The 22,838-nt window shown below is 47.9% G+C and overlaps 1 protein-coding gene across 1 annotated transcript in view; it reads right to left on the minus strand.

Moving 5' to 3' along the window:
- Positions 1-22,838, minus strand: part of UBR3 (ubiquitin protein ligase E3 component n-recognin 3) — a 406,648-nt gene that overhangs the window by 68,638 nt on the left and 315,172 nt on the right. The window contains exon 32 of the mRNA XM_063933505.1: positions 18,268-18,368. Coding sequence (XP_063789575.1) covers positions 18,268-18,368 — 101 coding nt within the window. The remainder of the gene's footprint in view (positions 1-18,267; positions 18,369-22,838) is intronic.

The following is a 22,838-nucleotide window of genomic DNA, read 5'->3' on the forward strand; positions in this document are numbered from 1 at the left end:
TGATTCTAACTGTAACATAACCCTTAAGAAAGCAACAACTACATACAAGCCTTGCAGATGTAGTCCGCACTGGGACGGGCGGCCAGCATCCTCTACGGACTAGGAGAAAAAGATTTACCGGTAGGTTTAAAATCTTATTTTCTCTTACGTCCTAGAGGATGCTGGGGACTCGGTATGGACCATGGGGTTTGTACCAAAGCTCCCAACCGGGCGGGAGAGTGCGGATGACTCTGCAGCACCGACTGAGCAAACGCAAGGTCCTCATCAGCCAGGGTATCAAACTTGTAGATTTTTGCTAAAGTGTTTGAACCCGACCAAGTAGCAGCTCGGCAAAGCTGTAATGCCGAGACGCCTCGGGCAGCCGCCCAAGAAGAGCCCACCTTCCTAGTGGAATGGGCCTTTACTGAATTTGGTAACGGCAATCCAGCCGCAGAATGAGCCTGCTGCATCGTGTTACAGATCCAGCGAGCAATAGTCTGCTTAGAAGCAGGAGCGCCAACCATGTTGGCTGCATACAGGACAAACAGAGCCTGTGTTTTCCTAACCCTAGCCGTCCTGGCTACATAAATCTTTAAGGTCCCGACTACATCTAGGGACGTGGAGTACTCCCAGTCCCCCGTAGCCACAGACACCACAATAGGTTGGTTCATATGAAATGAAGAAACCACCTTAGGCAAAAATTAAGGACGAGTCCTCAACTCCGCTCTATCCACATGGAAAATCAAATAGGGGCTCTTGTGGGACAAGGCCGCCAATTCGGACACCCGCCTTGCAGATGCCAAGGCCAATAACATGACCACCTTCCACGTGAGAAATTTTAATTCAACTGTTTGAAGAGGCTCAAACCAGCGAGATTTCAGGAAACTTAACACCACGTTAAGGTCCCACGGTGCCACTGGGGGCACAAAGGGGGGCTGGATGTGCAGCACTCCCTTCACAAACGTCTGAACTTCTGGGAGAGAAGCCAATTCCTTCTGAAAGAATATAAATAGGGCCGAAATCTGTACCTTAATGGAGCCTAACTTCAGGCCCATATCCACTCCTGTCTGTAGAAAGTGGAGAAACCGGTCCAGATGGAAATCTTCCGTAGGAGCATTCTTGGCTTCACACCAAGATACATACTTCCTCCAGATATGGTGATAATGCTTCGCCGTCACCTCCTTCCTAGCCTTTATCAGAGTAGGGATGACTTCCTCCGGAATACCTTTCCCAGCTAGGATTCGGTGTTCAACCGCTATGCCGTCAAACGTAACCGCGGTAAGTCTTGGAACACACAGGGCCCCTGCTGTAACAGGTCCTCCCTGAGAGGAAGAGGCAACGGATCTTCTGTGAGCATTTCCTGAAGATCTGAGTACCAGGCCCTTCGAGGCCAATCTGGAACAATGAGTGTTGTCTGCACTCTTCTTTGTGTTATGATTCTCAATATTTTTGAGATGAGAGGAAGAGGAGGAAAAACATAGACCGACTGAAACACCCATGGTGTCACTAGGGCGTCTACTGCTACTGCCTGAGGGTCCCGTGACCTGGCACATTACCTCCGAAGCTTCTTGTTGAGGCGTGACGCCATCATGTCTATTTGAGGAAGTCCCCAAAGACTTGTTATCTCTGCAAAAACTTCTTGATGAAGTCCCCACTCTCCTGGATGGAGATCGTGTCTGCTGAGGAAATCTGCTTCCCAGTTGTCCACTCCCGGAATGAAGACAGCTGACAGAGCGCTTACGTGATTTTCCACCCAGCGAAGAATCCTGGCGGCTTCCGCCATCGCCACTCTGCTCCTTGTCCCGCCTTGGCGGTTTACATGAGCTACGGCTGTGACGTTGTCTGATTGAATCAGAACCGGTAGGTTGCGAAGAAGATTCTCCGCTTGTCGTAGGCCATTGTATATGGCACTCAATTCCAGTATGATGATGTGTAGACAAGCCTCCTGGCTTGACCATAGTCCCTGAAAATTTCTTCCTTTTGTGACTGCTCGCGTCCGTGGTTACCAGAACCCATTCTTGAATGCCGAACCTGCGACCCTCTAGAAGGTGAGCACTCTGCAGCCACCACAGGAGAGACACTCTGGCCCTGGGGGACAGGGTTATTTTCTGATGTATTTGTAGATGGGATTCGGACCACTTGTCCAGAAGGTCCCACTGAAAAGTCCTCGCATGAAACCTGCCGAAGGGGATGGCCTCGTAGGCTGCCACCATTTTTCCCAGTACTCGAGTGCATTGATGAACAGACACTCTTTTTGGTTTTAGCAGGTCTCTGACCATGTTCTGGAAATCCTGGGCTTTTTCCAATGGGAGAAAAACCCTCTTTAGTTCCGTGTCCAGAATCATGCCTAGGAATGATAGCCGAGTCATTGGAACGAATTGTGACTTTGGCAGATTGAGAATCCAACCGTGCTGTTGCAGCACTTTCAGGGAGAGCGACACGCTCTTCAGCAATTGATCACTCGATCTCGCCTTTATCAGGAGACCGTCCAAGTATGGGATAATTGTGACTCCCTGCCTGCGCAGGAGCACCATCATCTCCGCCATTACCTTGGTGAAAATCCTCGGGGCCGTGGAAAGCCCAAACGGCAACGTCTGAAACTGGTAATGACAGTCCTGTACAGCGAATCTCAGGTACTCCTGATGAGGGGGGTATATGGGGACATGAAGGTATGCATCCTTTATGTCTAGTGACACCATAAAATCCCTCCCTTCCAGGCTGGATATTACAGCTCGGAGCGATTACATCTTGAATTTGAACTTTTTCAAGTAGAGGTTTAGGGATTTTAGATTTAAAATGGGTCTGACCGAACCATCCGGCTTCGGGACCACAAACAGGGTTGAATAATACCCTTTTCCCTGTTGGACCAGGGGAACCTTGACCACCACCTGCTGTTGACACAGCTTTTGAATTGCAGCTAACACTACTTCCCTCTCCGGGGGTGAAGCTGGCATGGCCGACTTGAAAATTCGTCGAGGGGGCACCTCTTCGAATTCCAGCTTGTAGCCTTGGGAAACAATTTCCATCGCCCAAGGATCTTGTAGAAGCCGGGGAGGACTTCTGCTCCTGGGAACTAGCTGAAGCAGGTGTTCTCTTTCCTCTACCCTTACCTCTGGCAAGGAAGGAGGAGCCCCGACCTCTTCTGGACTTATGCGACCGAAAAGACTGCATCTGATACTGTGGAATTTTCTTTTGCTGTTGGGGAACAAAAGGTAAAAAGGTAGATTTACCCGCGGTAGCTGTGGAAACCAGGTTTGCGAGCCCCTCCCCAAACAACACTTCACCTTTGTAAGCAGGGGCGTCAGAACATTTAAATTCAGATATAAATTCAGTTTGGCGCCTCTACCTTCCCAGCACACTGTGACAGTGGTGACATGCTTATCATATGTGTGGGTGCATCATTACTGTATTATTAGGTGACTGGATGACAGGGGTTCAGCAGGTATATGACAGTTTTGGTGGCAAATTTAAAGCTGACATCCGCTCCAAACGTCAGGCAGATCGTCACCAGCAACAAGTTCTTGCCCAGGCTATCCGGATGTGCAGCGTCTGCTGGCAGGTCCCTGACCCCCAGCTTCCCCTGGCGTTCCTCCGCAGAAATAGCCTGATCTCAAGCAGTGACACCAGTAGCAGGACCAGGCTCTCACTGAGATGCTCCCCTGCGGGCAAGAAGGACGTGCACTCTGAGCCGCCCATTGCTGCCCTGGGGTCCACCCATCCATACAGCCAGTCCGAGTAGCAGGACCTGCTTCCCTCGATCAGCAGCACAGCTCCGCTGCCTCCTTCCTGGCGGAAGATCAAATACACGTCCGTGTGTCTGTCAGTCAACAGGTGCGGGGAGCAGAGCTGGCCCTAACCAATTTGATGGCCTATGCAACATTTTGGCAGGTGCCCCCTAGCACCGCCACTAGTTCCGCCTCTTACCCTGCACCCATCTCCCTCACCCATAGCAGTCTTCACTTTGCTGCCCTGTGCCAGTAAGAGCATTGGTGCCCCCACCCCATATATTTTAAATAGGAATAGCATGTGCCTTCAACGCGCACCCTGAAAAAGAGGCACGTTCTTGCTGGGAAGGGGCGTGGGTACCCAATAGTACCCCCAGTACAAATTATGTCACACAGTAATGCAACCTTATTTACATTATATCACATGACAGTGGGGGTAATTCAGACCTGATCGTTGCAGCAATTTTGTTAGCAGATAGGCAAAACCATGGCCCTCATTTCAAGTTGGACGCTTGCTAGCAACTTTTTGCTGGCTTGCAATCAGATAGTCGCCGCCTATGGGGGAGTGTATTTTGGCTTTGCAAGTGTGCGAACGCATGTGCTGCCGAGTGTCCCGAAAAAGTTTTGTGCAGTTTCTAAGTAGCTCTACACTTACTCAGCCCTTGCGATCATTTCAGCGTGTCTGGTCCGGATTTGACGTCAGACACCCGCCCTGCAAACGCCAGGACACGCCTGCGTTTTTCCTACCACTCCCTGAAAACGGTCAGTTGACACCCATAAATGCCCTCTTCCTGTCAATCACCTTGCGATCGCCCGTGCGAATGGATTCTTCATAAAATCCATCGCTGTGCAACGACCCGCTTTGTACCCGTGCGATGCGCCTGCGCATTGCGGTACATACGCATGCGCAGTTTTGCCCAGTTTTGACCTGATCACAGCGCAGCAAAAAGTTGCTAGCGACCGATTAACTTGGAATGACTCCCATGTGCACTGCATGGGGGGGGGGGACAGATATAACATGTGCAGAGAGAGTTAGATTTGGGTGGGTTATTTTGTTTCTGTGCAGGGTAAATACTGGCTGCTTTATTTTTACACTGCAATTTAGATTTCAGTTTGAGCACATCCCACCCAAATCTAACTCTCTCTGCACGTTATATCTGCCCCCCCCTGCACTGCACATGGGCCCTCATTCCGAGTTGTTCGCTCGCTAGCTGCTTTTAGCAGCCGTGCAAACGTTATGCCGCCTCCCACTGGGAGTGTATCTTAGCTTAGCAGAAGTGCGAACGAAAGGATCGCAGAGCGGATGCAAAATATTTTTGAGCAGTTTCAGAGCAGCTCCAGACTATTCAGTTCCTGTTTTGACGTTACAAACACGCCCTGCGTTCTCCCAGCCACGCCTGCGTTTTTTCGATCACTCCATGAAAACGGTCAGTTGGCACCAAGAAACGCCCCCACCCTGTCAATCACTCTGCGGCCAGCAGTGCGACTGAAAAGCTTCGCTAGACCTTGTGTAAAAAACCATCGGCTGTTGTGAAAGTACGTCGCGCATGGGCATTGCGCCACATGCGCAGAAGTGCCACTTTTTTTCCTAATCGCTGCACTGCGAACGAAAACAGCTAGCGAACAACTCGGAATGGCCCCCATGGTTTTGCCCAACTGCTAGCAAAATTGCTGCTACGATCAGGTCTGAATTAGGCCCAGTGTCCCGTATTCAGGTTACATCACATAGTAGTACCCTTTACAATATGCATGTTACTCCTCACAGTAGTGCCTCTTATTCACATTACACCATACCGTATTACTCCTTATTCACATTACACCACACAGTAGTGCCCTTTCTGCATATTACATAACACAGTAGTGCACCTTATACACATAATGCCACACGTAAGTAATGTCCTTGTAGACATATTGCCACACAGTAATGGCCCTTACACATATGCCACACATTGTTAATGGCCTTTTACACAATTTCAATGCTGGTCTCTCATGCACAAGGGATAGCCAACCCCAACAACAGAAAAAATAAATAAAACGGAAAAAAGGAGAGAGCACAAAAAGAATGGATAAAAATATATTACATTTTGATAATTCAAATTATATTAATTATACGGGTGGTATTCATGTGACCGGCGGTCTGCTGACCGACAGTCACATGACCTCCTCCACCATCTGCCGGCTCAGTATCCCGATGGTCGGCATGCCGACCAACAGGGACTATTTCCACTCATGGGTGTCCACGACACCCATAGAGTGGGAACAGAACCCGTGGCGACCGCAGGTCGCCACCGAGCCCGCAGCGTGGCGAGCGCAGCGAGCCCGCAAGGGGCTTGCTGCACTCGCCCCTCCCCGCCGGGTTCCCGGCGTCGGTATGCTGCCGGGATCCCGGCGTCGGTAAGCTGACCGGCGGTCAGCCATACTACACCCAATTATACATCAGAGCCGATAAAAACGAAACAAAAATTCACATCAGGGTGAGGGGGGTAGAGGATGACACACACATAAGGTATGGGGTACAGGGGGCCACACACAGGGGGGTACGGGGCAGGAGGGCACAAGGTGTCACACACACAGGGGGCCACACTCTAGGGTGAGGGGGGTAGAGGATGACACACACACAAGGCAGGAGGTACATGGGGCCACACACGGGGGTGCAGGGCAAGAGGGCACAAGGTGTCACACACACAGGGGGCCACACACCAGGGTGAGGGGGGACAGAGTGGCACACACACATAAGGCATGATACAGGGGTCCACAGACAGGGGGGTGGGAGGACATGAGGTCACAGGGCCCTCTGGTCACTCACCTCAAGTTTGGAGTGTCAGCGAGGGAGGACCGCAGACCTAGGCACAGGCCAAAGAGGAGGTCAGCGAAGGATCAGTATGCCAGCTCCCATGCAGCACCATGGCGCTGCGGCTGCTTGGCCGGTATTGTGAGCCTGGAGGTAACTCGAGGAGGGCACTCCAGGAACATGTGCCCCGGTAATGAGATGCAGAGACTGACCTCTGCTTCACCCCCCGCGGAGCAGCGCTGCTGGAGGAGGGTGCCGGGCCGCTTGAGAAGTCGGGCTGCTCAGATATCTGGCGCAGGGGAGGGGGGGATGCAGAGTAGTGTGACCGGGTGCAGGTGGAGCGGCGGCCCCTGAAGGCAGTCCGGGGCCATGGCAGCCGCATACCTGCACCGATGACAGTCTAGCAGAGGAAGCAGTGTTCCCGTGGGTGCACGTGAGTGCGGCAGCGGTACTTCACCTAGCCGCTCTTCTGCACCAGAATCGGCGCCTGTCTTATGTTTGGGGGGAGCGAGCTGCCCCCTTGCCCCCCCCCATTCCGACGCCCCTGTTTGTAAGGTAAAACCTCCATATGCTTCTTTGAGTCTGCATCACCCGTCCACTGGCGGGTCCATAGAGCTCGTCTCGCAGAAATAGCCGTGGCATTGGCTCTGGAACCCAGCAGCCCAACGTCTCTTTGAGCATCCCTCATATAATAAGATTTTACTTACCAATAAATCTATTTCTCGTAGTCCGTAGTGGATGCTGGGGACTCCGTCAGGACCATGGGGATTAGCGGCTCCGCAGGAGACAGGGCACAAAACTAAAGCTTTAGGATCAGGTGGTGTGTACTGGCTCCTCCCCCTATGACCCTCCTCCAAGCCTCAGTTAGGATACTGTGCCCGGACGAGCGTACACAATAAGGAAGGATATTGAATCCCGGGTAAGACTCATACCAGCCACACCAATCACACCGTATAACTTGTGATCTGAACCCAGTTAACAGTATGACAAACGTAGGAGCCTCTGAACAGACGGCTCACAACAATAACAACCCGATTTTTTTGTAACAACAACTATGTACAAGTATTGCAGACAATCCGCACTTGGGATGGGCGCCCAGCATCCACTACGGACTACGAGAAATAGATTTATCGGTAAGTAAAATCTTATTTTCTCTGACGTCCTAAGTGGATGCTGGGGACTCCGTCAGGACCATGGGGATTATACCAAAGCTCCCAAACGGGCGGGAGAGTGCGGATGACTCTGCAGCACCGAGTGAGAGAACTCCAGGTCCTCCTCAGCCAGGGTATCAAATTTGTAGAATTTTACAAACGTATTTGCTCCTGACCAAGTAGCAGCTCGGCAAAGTTGTAAAGCCGAGACCCCTCGGGCAGTCGCCCAAGATGAGCCCACCTTCCTTGTGGAATGGGCATTTATATATTTTGGCTGTGGCAGTCCTGCCACAGAATGTGCAAGCTGAATTGTACTACACATTCAACTAGCAATCGTCTGCTTAGAGGCAAGAGCACCCAGTTTTTTGGGTGCATACAGGATAACAGCAAGTCAGTTTTCCTGACTCCAGCCGTCCTGGAAATCTATATTTTCAGGGCCCTGACAACATCTAGCAACTTGGAGTCCTCCAAGTCTCTAGTAGCCGCAGGTACCACAATAAGCTGGTTCAGATGAAACGCTGACACCAACTTAGGGAGAAACTGGGGACGAGTCCGCAGCTCTGCCCTGTCCGAATGGACAATCAGATATGGGCTTTTGTGAGACAAAGCCGCCAATTCTGACACTCGCCTGGCCGAGGCCAGGGCCAACATCATGGTCACTTTCCATGTGAGATATTTCAAATCCACAGATTTGAGCGGTTTAAACCAACGTGATTTGAGGAATCCCAGGACTACGTTGAGATCCCACAGTGCCACTGGAGGCACAAAAGGGGGTTGTATATGCAGTACTCCCTTGTCAAATTTCTGGACTTCAGGAACTGAAACCAATTCTTTCTGGAAGAAAATCGACAGGGCCGAAATTTGAACCTTAATGGACCCCAATTTGAGGCCCATAGACACTCCTGTTTGCAGGAAATGCAGGCATCGACCGAGTTGAAATTTCTTCGTGGGGCCTTCCTGGCCTCACACCACGCAACATATTTTCGCCACATGTGGTGATAATGTTGTGCGGTCACCTCCTTCCTGGCTTTGACCAGGGTAGGAATGACCTCTTCCGGAATGCCTTTTTCCCTTAGGATCCGGCGTTCAACCGCCATGCCGTCAAACGCAGCCGCGGTAAGTCTTGGAACAGACATGGTACTTGCTGAAACAAGTCCCTTCTTATCGGCAGAGGCCCTGAGTCCTCTGTGAGCATCTCTTGAAGTTCCGGGTACCAAGTCCTTCTTGGCCCATCCGGAGCCACGAGTATAGTTCTTACTCCTCTACGTCTTATAATTCTCAGTACCTTTGGTATGAGAAGCAGAGGAGGGAACACATACACCGACTGGTACACCCCTGGTGTTACCAGAACGTCCACAGCTATTGCCTGAGGGTCTCTTGACCTGGCGCAATACCTGTCCAGTTTTTTGTTCAGGCGGGACGCCATCATGTCCACCTTTGGTCTTTCCCAACGGTGCACAATCATGTGGAAAAAACTTCTCGATGAAGTCCCCACTCTCCCGGGTGGAGGTCGTGCTGAGGAAGTCTGCTTCCCAGTTGTCCACTCCCGGAATGAAAACTGCTGACAGTGCTATCACATGATTTTCCGCCCAGCGAAGAATCCTTGCAGTTTCTGCCATTGTCCTCCTGCTTCTTGTGCCGCCCTGTCTGTTTACGTGGGCGACTGCCGTGATGTTGTCCCACTGGATCAATACCGGCTGACCTTGAAGCAGAGGTCTTGCTAAGCTTAGAGCATTGTAAATTGCTCTTAGCTCCAGTATATTTATGCGGAGAGAAGTCCCCAGACTTGATCACACTCCCTGGAAATTTTTTCCCTGTGTGACTGCTCCCCAGCCTTTCAAGCTGGAATCCGTGGTCACCAGGACCCAGTCCTGAATGCATAACTGTGGCCCTTTAGTAGATGAGCACTCTGCAGCCACCACAGAAGAGACACCCTTGTCCTTGGAGACAGGGTTATCCGCTGATGCATCTGAAGATGCGATCCGGACCATTTGTCCAGCAGATTCCACTGAAAAGTTCTTGCGTGAAATCTGCCGAATGGAATCGCTTCGTAAGAAGCCACCATTTTTCCCAGGACCCTTGTGCAATGATGCACTGACACTTTTCCTGGTTTTTGGAGGTTCCTGACTAGCTCGGATAACTCCCTGGCTTTCTCCTCCGGGAGAAACACCTTTTTCTGGACTGTGTCCAGAATCATCCCTAGGGACAACAGACGTGTCGTCGGAGACAGCTGCGATTTTGGAATATTTAGAATCCACCCGTGCTGTCGTAGAACTACTTGAGATAGTGCTACTCAGACCTCCAACTGTTCTCTGGACCTTGCCCTTATCAGGAGATCGTCCAAGTAAGGGATAATTAAGACGCCTTTTCTTTGAAGAAGAATCATCATTTCGGCCATTACCTTGGTAAAGACCCGGGGTGCCGTGGACAATCCAAACGGCAGCGTCTGAAACTGATAGTGACAGTTTTGTACCACGAACCTGAGGTACCCTTTGTGAGAAGGGCAAATTTGGACATGGAGGTAAGCATCCTTGATGTCCAGGGACACCACATAGTCCCCTTCTTCCTGGTTCGCTATCACTGCTCTGAGTGACTCCATTTAGAATAGGTCTCACCGAGCCGTCTGGCTTCAGTACCACAATATAGTGTGGAATAATACCCCTTTACTTGTTGTAGGAGGGGTACTTTGATTATCACCTGCTGGGAATACAGCTTGTGAGTTGTTTCCAATACTGCCTCCCTGTCGGAGGTAGACGTTGGTAAAGCAAACTTCAGGAACCTGCGAGGGGGAGACGTCTCGAATTTCCAATCTGTACCCCTGGGATACTACTTGTAGGATCCAGGGGTCCACTTGCGAGTGAGCCCACTGCGTGCTGAAACTCTTGAGACGACCCCCCACCGCACCTGTTTTTACGGCCCCAGCGTCATGCTGAGGACTTGGCAGAAGCGGTGGAAGGCTTCTGTTCCTGGGAATGGACTGCCTGCTGCAGTCTTCTTCCCTTACCTCTATCCCTGGGCAGATATTATGGGGACGAAAGGACTGAGGCTGAAAAGACTATGTCTTTTTCTGCTGAGATGTGACTTGGGGTAAAAAAGGTGGATTTTCTAGCTGTTGCCGTGGCCACCAGGTCCGATGGACCGACCCCAAATAACTCCTCCCCTTTATACGGCAATACTTCCATGTGCCGTTTGGAATCTGCATCACCTGACCACTGTCGTGTCCATAAACATCGTCTGGCAGATATGGACATCGCACTTACTCTTGATGCCAGAGTTTCGCATATATAGAAATGCATCTTTTAAATGCTCTATAGTCAATAAAATACTGTCCCTGTCAAGGGTATCAATATTTCCAGTCAGGGAATCCGACCAAGCCACCCCAGCGCTGCCCATCCAGGCTGAGGCGATCGCTGGTCGCAGTATAACACCAGTATGTGTGTATATACTTTTAGGATATTTTCCAACCTCCTATCAGTTGGCTCCTTGAGGGCGTCCGTATCTGGAGACGGTAACGCCACTTGTTTTTATAAGCGTGTGAGCGCCTTATCCACCCTAAGGTGTGTTTCCCAACGCGCCATAACTTCTGGCGGGAAAGGGTATACCGCCAATAATTTTCTATCGGGGGAAACCCACGCATCATCACACACTTCATTTAATTTATCTGATTCAGGAAAAACCACATGTAGTTTTTTCACACTCCACATAATACCCTTTTTTGTGGTACTTGTAGTATCAGAAATATGTAACATCTCCTTCATTGCCCTTAACAAGTAACATGTGGCCCTAAAGGAAAATACGTTTGTTTCTTCACCGTCGACACTGGAGTCAGTGTCCGTGTCTGTGTCGACCGACTGAGGTAAAAAGGACGTTTTAACGCCCCTGACGGTGTTTTAGACGCCTGGACAGGTACTAAATGGTTTGCCGGCCGTCTCATGTCGTCAACCGACCTTGCAGCGTGTTGACATTATCACGTAATTCCTTAAATAAGCCATCCATTCCGGTGTCGACTCCCTAGAGAGTGACATCACCATTACCGGCAATTGCTCCGCCTCCTCACCAACATCGTCCTCATACATGTCGACACACAAGTACCGACACACAGCACACACACAGGGAATGCTCTGATAGAGGACAGGACCCCACTAGCCCTTTGGGGAGACAGAGGGAGAGTTTGCCAGCACACACCAAAAACGCTATATTATACAGGGACAACCTTTATATAAGTGTTTTTCCCTTATAGCATTTTAATATATATATACATATCGCCAAATAAGTGCCCCCCCTCTCTGTTTTAACCCTGTTTCTGTAGTGCAGTGCAGGGGAGAGCCTGGGAGCCTTCCCACCAGCATTTCTGTGAGGGAAAATGGCGCTGTGTGCTGAGGAGAATAGGCCCCGCCCCCTTTTCGGCGGGCTTCTTCTCCCGTTTTTCTGAGACCTGGCAGGGGTTAAATACATCCATATAGCCTCCAGGGGCTATATGTGATGTATTTTTAGCCAGAATAAGGTATTATACATTGCTGCCCAGGGCGCCCCCAGCAACGCCCTGCACCCTCCGTGACCGTTGGTGTGAAGTGTGTGACAACAATGGCGCACAGCTGCAGTGCTGTGCGCTACCTTCATGAAGACTGAAAAGCCTTCTGCCGCCGGTTTCTGGACCTTCAATCTTCAGCATCTGCAAGGGGGGTCGGCGGCGCGGCTCCGGGACGAACCCCAGGGTGAGACCTGTGTTCCGACTCCCTCTGGAGCTAATGGTGTCCAGTAGCCTAAGAAGCCAATCCATCCTGCACGCAGGTGAGTTGAACTTCTCTCCCCTAAGTCCCTCGATGCAGTGAGCCTGTTGCCAGCAGGACTCACTGAAAATAAGAAACCTAAAAACTTTTTCTAAGCAGCTCCTTAAGAGAGCCACCTAGATTGCACCCTGCTCGGACGGGCACAAAAACCTAACTGAGGCTTGGAGGAGGGTCATAGGGGGAGGAGCCAGTACACACCACCTGATCCTAAAGCTTTAGTTTTGTGCCCTGTCTCCTGCGGAGCCGCTAATCCCCATGGTCCTGACGGAGTCCCCAGCATCCACTTAGGACGTCAGAGAAATAAGACTGCGTCTTTAATGTGGGCTAAGGTTAATAAAATGGTATCCCTGTCTAGGGTATCAAGGTCAGCTGACAAGGTATCTGTCCATGCTGCAACTGCTCTACATACCCATGCCGATGCTATTGCCGGTCTGAGCAAAGCACCTGTATGCGCATAAATAGACTTTAAAGTAGTCTCCTGTCTGCGATCAGCAGGATCCTTGAGGGCTGCCATGTCTGGAGACGGTAGAGCCACCTTCTTGGACAGGCGTGTTAAAGCCTTGTCCACCCTGGGAGAGGATTCCCAACGTACCCTGTCCTGTGCAGGGAAAGGATACGCCATAAGAACCCATTTGGGAATCTGCAGTTTTTTATCTGGAGTTTCCCAAGCTTTTTCAAATAACTCGTTAAGCTCATGAGATGGGTGAAAGGTTACCTCAGGTTTCTTTTCCTTATACATGCGCACCCTCGTGTCAGGGACCGAGGGGTCATCAGTGATATGCAATACATCTTTTATTGCAATAATCCTACACTGAATACTTTTTGCCACCCTTGGGTGTAATTTTGCATCATCGTAGTCGACACTGGAGTCAGAATCCGTGTCGGTACCAGTGTCTACTATTTGGGATAGGGGACGTTTTTGAGACCCAGAAGGGCCCTGTGAGCCAGTCCAATCCATGGATTGACTCCCTGCTTTCTCCCTGGACTCTGCTTTGTCCAGTCTCTTATGTAATGAGGCCACACCTGCATTTAACATTTAACAATTCCCCAACAAGGCCCTTTGGGGAGACAGAGAGTATGCCAGCACACACCCAGCGCCAACTGACACTGGAATAAAACCCAGATAGCGCTTTTTATATATATAATCAATGTGTATACACTCACTCCACCTTAAACATGCCCCCCCACTCTTTTCAGCCCCCTGTCACAGAGTTCAGCAAGGGGAGAGTCCGGGGAGCCAGCTTCTCTGCAGCGTTCTGTGGAGAAAATGGCGCTGTTAGTGCTGAGGGATCAAGCTCCGCCCCCTCCAGCGGCGGGCTTCGGTCCCGCTTCAATATACAAAAAATGGCTGGGGATATCTACATTTACTGCCCAGCAGCCTAATGTGCCCTTATATGCCAGTCCAGAGGTTTATTGCTGCCCAGGACGCCCCCCCTGCGCCCATCAGTGCTCGTTCCGTGTGTGTAGTGTGTGGGAGCAATGGTGAAGATCTGAAGTCTTCTGGCGCCTTGAAGTCTTCTTTTCTTCTTATACTCACCCGACTTCTATCTTCCGGCTCTGCGAGGCGCGGCTCTGGGACGAACTGCGAGGGGAGACCTGCGTTCAGACTCCCTTTGGAGCTAATGGTGTCCAGTAGCCTAAGAAGCAGAGCCTATCATTTAAGTAGGTCTGCTTCTCACTCCTCAGTCCCACGATGCAGGGAGCCTGTTGCCAGCAGTGCTCCCTGAAAATAAAAAACCTAACAAAATTCTTTTTCAGAGAAACTCAGTAGAGCTCCCCTGTAATACACCCAGTCTCCTCTGGGCACAGGATCCAACTGAGGTCTGGAGGAGGGGCATAGAGGGAGGAGCCAGTGCACACCCATACTAAAAGTTCTTTATAGTGCCCATGTCTCCTGCGGAGCCCGTCTATACCCCATGGTCCTTACGGATTCCCCAGCAGCCTCTAGGACGTAAGAGGGGAAAAAAAAATATATATATATATATATATATATATATGAATTTGGCATGTGTGTGTATATATCATGTATGTGTGTTTGAGTGTGACATGTGTATGTGTAAGACGTGTGTGTAAATGTACGAGTGTGACATCTGTGTGTGTGTGTGTGTATATAAGACAAGTGACATTAGAGTAGCCTGGTCTGTCCTGGCTGCCAGGGCAGACCAGGCTTATGTCTGAAAGGGGTCTAGCCGGGAATTTCCCAGGTCTCATGTTTAGTGTGAAAAGGGGTTCCAGCAAAAACCTGAGATTTTTCAGAGGTGAAAATCCCGGGTCTGAAGCAGGGAAATTCCCGGGTCCTATGTCTGAAAGGGGAATTAGAAGACATGTATGGATTATTTTTGGAGTGTCCAGTTTTCAGTATTTGTGATGCTTAATCCCTGGATTAAAATTCTCCACTCTGAAGGCAAATTCTCTACTCTAGGCTGCCCATAAGGGTGCGCAGGGAACTGCTATATATACAAGAACGTTTCAATGAGCAGCACTAAAACATGTATCGCAGAGAGCCTCTCTCTACACAAACCACCAGGTCACAATACTAATGCCGGCATTCAGATGTGTAAAATCCCGACAGGGGGGAGGTAAGTATGCTATCCCCTCTCCCCTAACCCTCCCTCCCTGCAGCCTAACCTTAACCCTCCCCCTAAGTGCCTAAACCTACCCTCTCCCCAGTGGTGTCCAATCCTAACTCCCCTGACCCTGATGGGATTCCAGCATCGGCATTCTGAGTGGTGTTGGGATTCCATGGTCGGTAGTCCAACTGCCAGGATCCCGACAGCCGGTATCTTAACCACATCCCACCAGGATATACCCCGTGGAAAAGAGTCCTTGCTGAAGTTGATAGTTGGCCATGCGGTTTAAGATGCTGACTATTAAGATGTCTCCTCCACTACCACATGCTTCAGCAAGTCACAGCATTTAGGACAATGGTCTATAGTTAAAAATACACAAAAGCCAATTTAGGGGGTTATTGAGAGTTTTTTTTTTTTTAGCAAACCAAAAAAGAAAGCAATAGGGAAAAACCACATTGCACTGCAGGTGCGGCAGATGTAACATGTGCAGAGAGAGTTAGATTTGGGTGGGGTGTGTTCAAACTGAAATCTAAATTGAAGTGTAAAAATAAAGCAGCCAGTATTTACCCTGCACAGAAACAATTTAACCCACCCAAATCTAACTCTCTCTGCACACGTTACATCTGCCCAATCTGCAGTGTGGAATCAGTACGAGATCCCGCCGGACGGGATCCCGGTGGTCGGAATACCGACACCGGGATCCTGACCGGCACAATACCGAATGGGGGCAAGCGCAACGCAGCCCCTTGCAGACACCCACAGAGGGAGAATATGTCGGTATTGTGCCAGTCGGGATCCCGGTGTCGGTATTTCGACCGCCGGGATCCCGTCTGGCGAGATCCTGACCGCATCCCTGCAGTGCAACATGGTTTTGTCCAATTGTGAACAACTCTGAATAACCCCCATAGTCCTTTCACGCTGGGTCCTTAACAACAAAGTCAGCTTTGTACCTAGGTTGTGGGGCTGTAACAGCACCAGAAGTACAATTAGAGACATCCATACAATCAACTTCAAGAAAATATCAATTAACTTCTTTTGCTTTCACTGGACAAGCGAAAGCGGTCAACAGAGTCCAATGACCTTTTATGCATAACACCTATGCCAGTTTAACAAACCTTTTTATTAGGGAACAATACCTTTTGCCATTGTCCCCTCTAATTTTTTGGCCTGGTTATTGAGTTCCTGTTTGCCACCAATATTTTGTTGACACTAAAATCTCCCTATTGTAAAAATATTCTAAACATTTAAAAATATGTCTTGATCTTGGGTTATGAGATCAATTACTCAAAATGTAGATGCAAGCCCTCCAAGAGAAGCTAAAAATCAAACTATAACTTTGAATGGAAGTGCAATAAGAAAACAAAATGGAATATATAGCATGAAGATAAGAAAACCCTTTATAAAGAGAATTTACACCAGTCTGTCACTTCCATCAAGGCTATCCAGCAAGCAAAGATTTGTGTGCTCATTGTTAGGCAGGACCCTTTGTAGATCTCTGACAAAAGAGAACATTTCCAAACCTGCAAGACCTGACACCTATAATGACTTTCTACAATACCATTGGTGGCCAAACAAGTCTTGACTCCTAAACATGAACATAAGAGGGAGGCTGAACAGAACTCAGATCTAAGTTGTAGAAAGAATAGTTAAAAGCTTCATAGGACATATGGATCAGCCTTCTCCACTGCATTGAAAAATGTGTAAGCAAGTTGTCTCTTCCCAACACATCTTATGGACCTGCCTCAATATTTCACCTTTATGGGAGGAAGTTGTTCTCTTATTAGTGGTTAATTTCAACAGATCCTTGGCCATTCTTATTGGGTTTACCAATAGTAGGGATAAACAAAACAGATACATAAATCTCCTAGACACCGAACATCATTGGACACACAAACAGAGGCAACACCTTTGCCCCTACTCCATAACACAACCTTACACGGCAGCCATGGCTGCTTTTCTAAACAATATACAGCACCTACATCAAGTCTACGTATACACATTATTTTTATTCTAAATTCTCTGCTTCAAAGTCTTACTCCGACTAGACTTATTTATTTCTTGCCATGTACTGTATGAAAACGTGTACTGTATATGTCATTCTCTATATAATTCTTATACGATCATGAATTAATCACAGTTCTGTTCAGTGCAACTAAATGAATGGAAAAGGGTTAGGTTATCCCTAATACACCCAGACACAGCCAACACTTTAGGGGTACACAATATTTGCACTACCAATAGGTGTTTAGTGCCATTTCTCCTCTCTCCGTTCCTTCTGTGTACATCATTTTGGGGGGGGGGGGGGGGGGGGGTATCTTCACAGTGAGGAGACAGCAGAGGACTGCACAGATAGTTACATGCTATCTGAAGTGTTTATAATACAACATGTTATCTTCCATTAGTTTGCCCTAGGACGCTGCTCACCTGCACTAAATGGCGCACCCGACAGTACCATTCTCAGCCCTATTACACTTTACTTCGACCAGTATTATGCAGACTTTTGCTTAGAAGTCCAATCATTTCCATTTTAATGGATCAACTAGTCTTTAGTATGTTAGAAGTCGATTAAATGAGTTTTAATGGTACGGACTGTATATTTCAGTACGGAACTTATGGAAACATTTTTACCTTCAATAGTGTAACAAACTAATGAAGAAATAAAGAAAATAGGCAATAATAAGCAATTTTTGCTAGTGACACTTAATAAATTAGAAGGTTAAACATGTACTAAGCACAAACGAATGGTCTGTTCCGAATGGGTTGCCACACTCATGCATTAATTCACAGAACAGGGCTGACTTTTCTAATAGTAACAGTAATTATATTTGGGCATGACCTCCAATTTCATGAAATTGTAGCTGTCCGATCTCTGAATTTCAAAATATTTTTTTGACGATTTCACCTCTAAACATTCATATGTACTTCAAATACTAATCCATCCCACCTGACTTAAACGTTTTAAGGTCACAAAAAGGACTTGGATTCTCTGCTCTGAGATTTGGGTAGTTTATTTTCAGGGTTTTTTTTTTTTCTTCTAAGACCTTGTGACTTCACTGTATTGAAAGACTGATAAAGGACAATGACAGGGGACACAGATAAGCCAGTCAAACCGCAGCTGAATTTCCAGTCCAATGTCACTTTATACTGATAAGGAACAATCATTATTTCTGTAGACAGATCAGACACAACGGGATCTGCAGTGATTAGACATTCTTTCCCTTGCCCCCAAATGAAATGCTATGGGGAAATGTAGTCACATACCTTTGTGCAGGGGCTGAGGCATTGTGAGAACCTGAATAAGCAATATTGAGGTCACGTCTCGGAAAAGCAGAGGTACCTCCTCCTTGTCTTCATCGCTGGTGCTGAAGAAGCAAAAACATAATGGTATTTATAGTATATATTTTATTGTACTTCTTAATAATCTTTATAGGGCACGACAAGGAGTCTACAGTGTATTACATAATACAGGTAAAGTGCAAACACAAAAAAATATAAAGTGCAAAATTTTTCTGTCCATACACAGGCAATATAAATCAAGAGAGATGATGAGCGTCTTTCTCATCTTCAGGATAAGAAAGGGTCTAAAGGGGCCAGAATGAAGAGGGCATAAATGTGGGGTTTGAAGAAGGCTGAGTTGGAGACAATACCCAGACAGTGGACTTTTGGAACAAAAGAGATAATAATGTAATCAATGGAGAGTGAAAAGGAGGCAGGAGAGGGGACTTGGGAGGGCAGGAAGACTTTGAACTCAGTCTATGGGGGGAATTCAATGTTTGAAAAGTCGGTTGGGTGTCTGTTTTTTCCTATCTAATAGACAGGAAAAAACAAACAGACACCCAACTGAGTTTTCAAACAATTGAATCTCCCCCTATCAGTCAAGTTAAGTTTAAGAAAGCAATTGGCTATCCGAGGAGGAAATAGCAGAAAGTCAGCTGTAAACTTGCATGAGAAGATCAGTTGAGGAGGGGTAGATCATCATCAGCACATACAGTAGACGACAATGGAAGCCAAAAGAGCTGGTGGGCTCAACAAGTATAAAAAGGAAAAAAGAAATGGCCTGAGAACAGAGCTACGGATAGTGGGAAAGGTAGAATCATAAGAAGAGATAAAGAGCGAGAGAGTTAGAAGGAAAACCAGGAGAGGGTAGTGTCATGTAAACCATATGAGTGAAGGGTTTGAAAAGGGTGGACCATGGTGTCAAGGGCAATGGAGAGGTCAAGGAGGGCGAGTATAGAGCAATGGACCTTAGAACTGGCAGCAACATAGTCATTACGGACATTAGTGAGAGCAGTTTCAATGGAGTGGAGAGGATAAAAGCCAGACTAAAATGGGTCAATGAGGGAGTTGGAAGAAAGCATATTCCTTTAGGGACTGTACATTTTCACACCAAAACTTTTGTGATATCCAGGTAACCATTTGAAAACCACTGTGTGTAGAGTGACCTGCTGCATTAATTAGAGGGCTACCTTAAAAATAAAAATATAATTCTAAAGGGCTATTAAAAAAATTGCCTTCTGTTATTTTTGAAACTAAACCTTCTTACAGTAAACATTCAAATGTAGCAGGAAAAAAACCAAAAGACGTGTACTTAAATTAAGATGCAAATAAGAAATTGGCAAATAAGCTAAACAGACAAGAGTGTTAATTGAAAGATCCAGCCCACGGTACTCCAGAGAACACGATTCCTGGCACCGCCAACTGGGTCACAAATTGCTATCACAGTGGTAAGCTCAATGCTTTTAGACAAAAACAGCCCTTTGGAGAGTTACAAATTCATGAGCAAGCGGTTTAATGTCCCTCAGATGGCATACTCTGTTAGCTGAACAGTCCACACTGATTAAATGCCTTTAAGAGCAAGCAGAAAATAACTGCACAATCTAAATGGGGGGATCCAGAAATTCCTACCTATTACAATATGTGGCTTGGTATAGCAATCTGTACAGCAACTATTGCATTGTAAACAGGGAGTAATATAGCAAGACCCTGTGTTTTCCTTCCTGCTTGTCCGTTAACATTTGCAAGCAGAAAAGAACTTTAAGTAGATCAAGGCAAGGTCTATCTTGTCTAGGGAAATGGATCAGATGTAATGTCTGCTGTAATAGGGACCCCTACACAGATAATCTGCTACCATGTACAAACTGCTTTTTCATGACACCACATCCCCCCACCATCAAACCGTCACACCTAGAGAAGCACCAAATACTGGGCCCCTGAGAGGGCTTCCCCAAATACAGTGAGAGGACCGATTGTTTAGCATTTAAAGGGGGTAATTCAGAGTTGATCATGTACTCTGACATGTGGGGGGATGCCCAGAACAGGGCACGGCGGCGATGCTTTTGTTCTCGACGAGCAGCTCCCTGCCAGCGCAGCTCCTGCGCACTGGCAGGCAGCTACCCGCCGCCACGGCCTGCCCCCCCCCCCCCCCAATGGTCCAGACACGCCTCTGCTGTCCGGACCATGCTCCGCCAACGGCGTTCTAATGCCGTTGGCACGCCCTCTTCCGCCCCGCGACTGCCTCTGCCTATCATTCATGATAGCATCTCACTGGGCTCCCAGGTTGCTACACACAGTAATTCAGACTGCGGTCACTGCAGTGATCCAGTCTGAATTACCCCCAAAGTCTGTTCTCACTCAACTAACCAGAAGCAGTGGTGCAGTCATGGTGGAATACGATACTGGTAGGAAAGTGGTGAGGAGGTGGTTGTGGGGGAAATTTACATAGCAGCAGATTTTCTGTGGTTTACTTGTAAGATTATATCCTGTAGATTTACTATGCTGGAATCCACTGCAAAACCGCACAGAAAACACACTTTAGAATAGAACATTAAATGAACATTGATGTTTTTACCTTTACAAATATAGAAAACCCACATTTACTAAACGGCGGGTTTACAAACTACTTTAAAGTCACCCAAAAAACAAAAAAACATAAGGTGGCTGTGACAGGCATGATAGCTCACAAAGTATGCTGTCTGGGCTAGCTGGTCATACAGAAGGAGAGCAATCACCATGCACTTATAATGAGGACACACAATATGTTTTGAATAAACAGCCAGATACAGAGCTGTGTCCTCTTACACTATTGCTGCCCTTCTTGGCGCGCCAGGTTCTGTGCTTACGCCGATCATCTTTTTCACTCAAATATGCATCTTAAGGTGGGTACTCACAGAGCGATATTCTAAGCAATCTGACTAGATTGCTTAGAATGTCAGCATGATCGCTCCCGTGTGTAGCCCCCTCAGCGATAGCGATGCGCTGCCCCTGCATGCAGGCCAATCTAGCGGGTCGCTCACTTCACCCGCTGGGTGAAGTGAGCGGCCCTCCCGTCTCCCCCTGCACGCTCAGCACAGATCGCACTGTGCTGAGCGGCGGGAGAGATGTGTGCTGAGCGGTTCACTCAGCACACATCTCTCCCAAATCGACCCGTCTATATGGGCCTTTAGTCACCATGCCATGTGACCAAACCACCTCACGAAACTGCACTGATTAATTTGCTGTATGACATCTGCCTGCGAATTAGTCTGAATCTGTATAGAAAGTGCTGCTATGCAGAGGTGGCAGCTTTTTTTCACACAAGTTTCGTTGTGCTTTATCCATTACTTTGTATTTGTTAAAAACTAACTTCTGTGTGGTTAAAGTCCCAGCCCGGCATCTCTGATACAGACTCAGTGGCGCATTGCTGCATCTGCAGTGCAACTAAAGGGGGGTACACACGCAGAGATCCGTGTTTAAAATCTAAGCAATCTGACTAGATTGCATTTTGAGCACAGATCTGCCGTGTGTATGTCCCTCAGCGATAGCGATGCGCGGCCCCGCACATCGCTATCGTCTGTGCTAGATTGCAGGCTCAATCTAGCGGGTCGTTCACTTCACCGTTGTGTGAAGTGAGCAGCCCCCCGTCCGGCCCCCTCGCTCAGCACATCGCGCTGTGCTGAGCGGGGGGACAGATGTGTGCTGAGCGGTCTGTGTTAAGATCGCTTAGCACACATCTCTCCCTTCTGTACTCCCCTTAAGTTGCAAAAAAAAAACAACCAAACATCCTGGACCCCCAAAAGTGACAAGTGAAATAGCAGGACCATACAGAAGGCTGTTAGTGGCCATATGGAGAGTACTGGAGATTCTTAAACTGTGTCATATGGATAATTTTTGCACTTTTTATTATTGGTGGAAAAATAATAGCAGGTGTTTTTCACTAAATGAAAGTGTTTCCAGTGTTTTAAGGTACAGAAAAATGTAAAGTAATGTTTCAGTGTTTGAACACCATTTTGTTAAATGTTCAATAAGCCCTCTCCCACAAATACACCTCCAGCAAGGGGCTCATTTGCGCTCGCCACGCTGTCGGTATGCCGGCGGTCGGCCTTCTGGCGCCAGTATGCTGGTCGCCGGCATACCATACCACACCCATTCATCTGAAAAGTGACATCTGTATTGGCCATCTTGTGCTACTTAAAACCCCTCTAAGTGCATCATTACTCATTGGGAGGGGTGTACCATCATGAGATTTGTACCTTAAGAGATTTTTCCCTAATTTCCCCTTTGTGCACAACAATAATGTGATTTTCTCAGAAAAAGCAATGAGAGATAAAAAAAAACTGAATCACAAATGGAATATGCTGTGCAAGGACTTGAGGGCTCCCCGGACCCAACTCACACCTACTGTAACTGAAATAACACTTTAGCGTAAAAAGGAGAGAAGGGGTAACCGCATAAAGAACAGATCCTCTATTTTCTTAACAAAACCCGTTTGTTTTAAATACATTGTTTAGTTCTATTAATAACACTCCTTATTTGTAGATCAAAAACTGCGCCACGGAACAGAGACAAACTCTAGA

This window comes from Pseudophryne corroboree, chromosome 7 (genome assembly GCF_028390025.1).
Source record: "Pseudophryne corroboree isolate aPseCor3 chromosome 7, aPseCor3.hap2, whole genome shotgun sequence".
Taxonomy (NCBI): Eukaryota; Metazoa; Chordata; class Amphibia; order Anura; family Myobatrachidae; genus Pseudophryne; species Pseudophryne corroboree.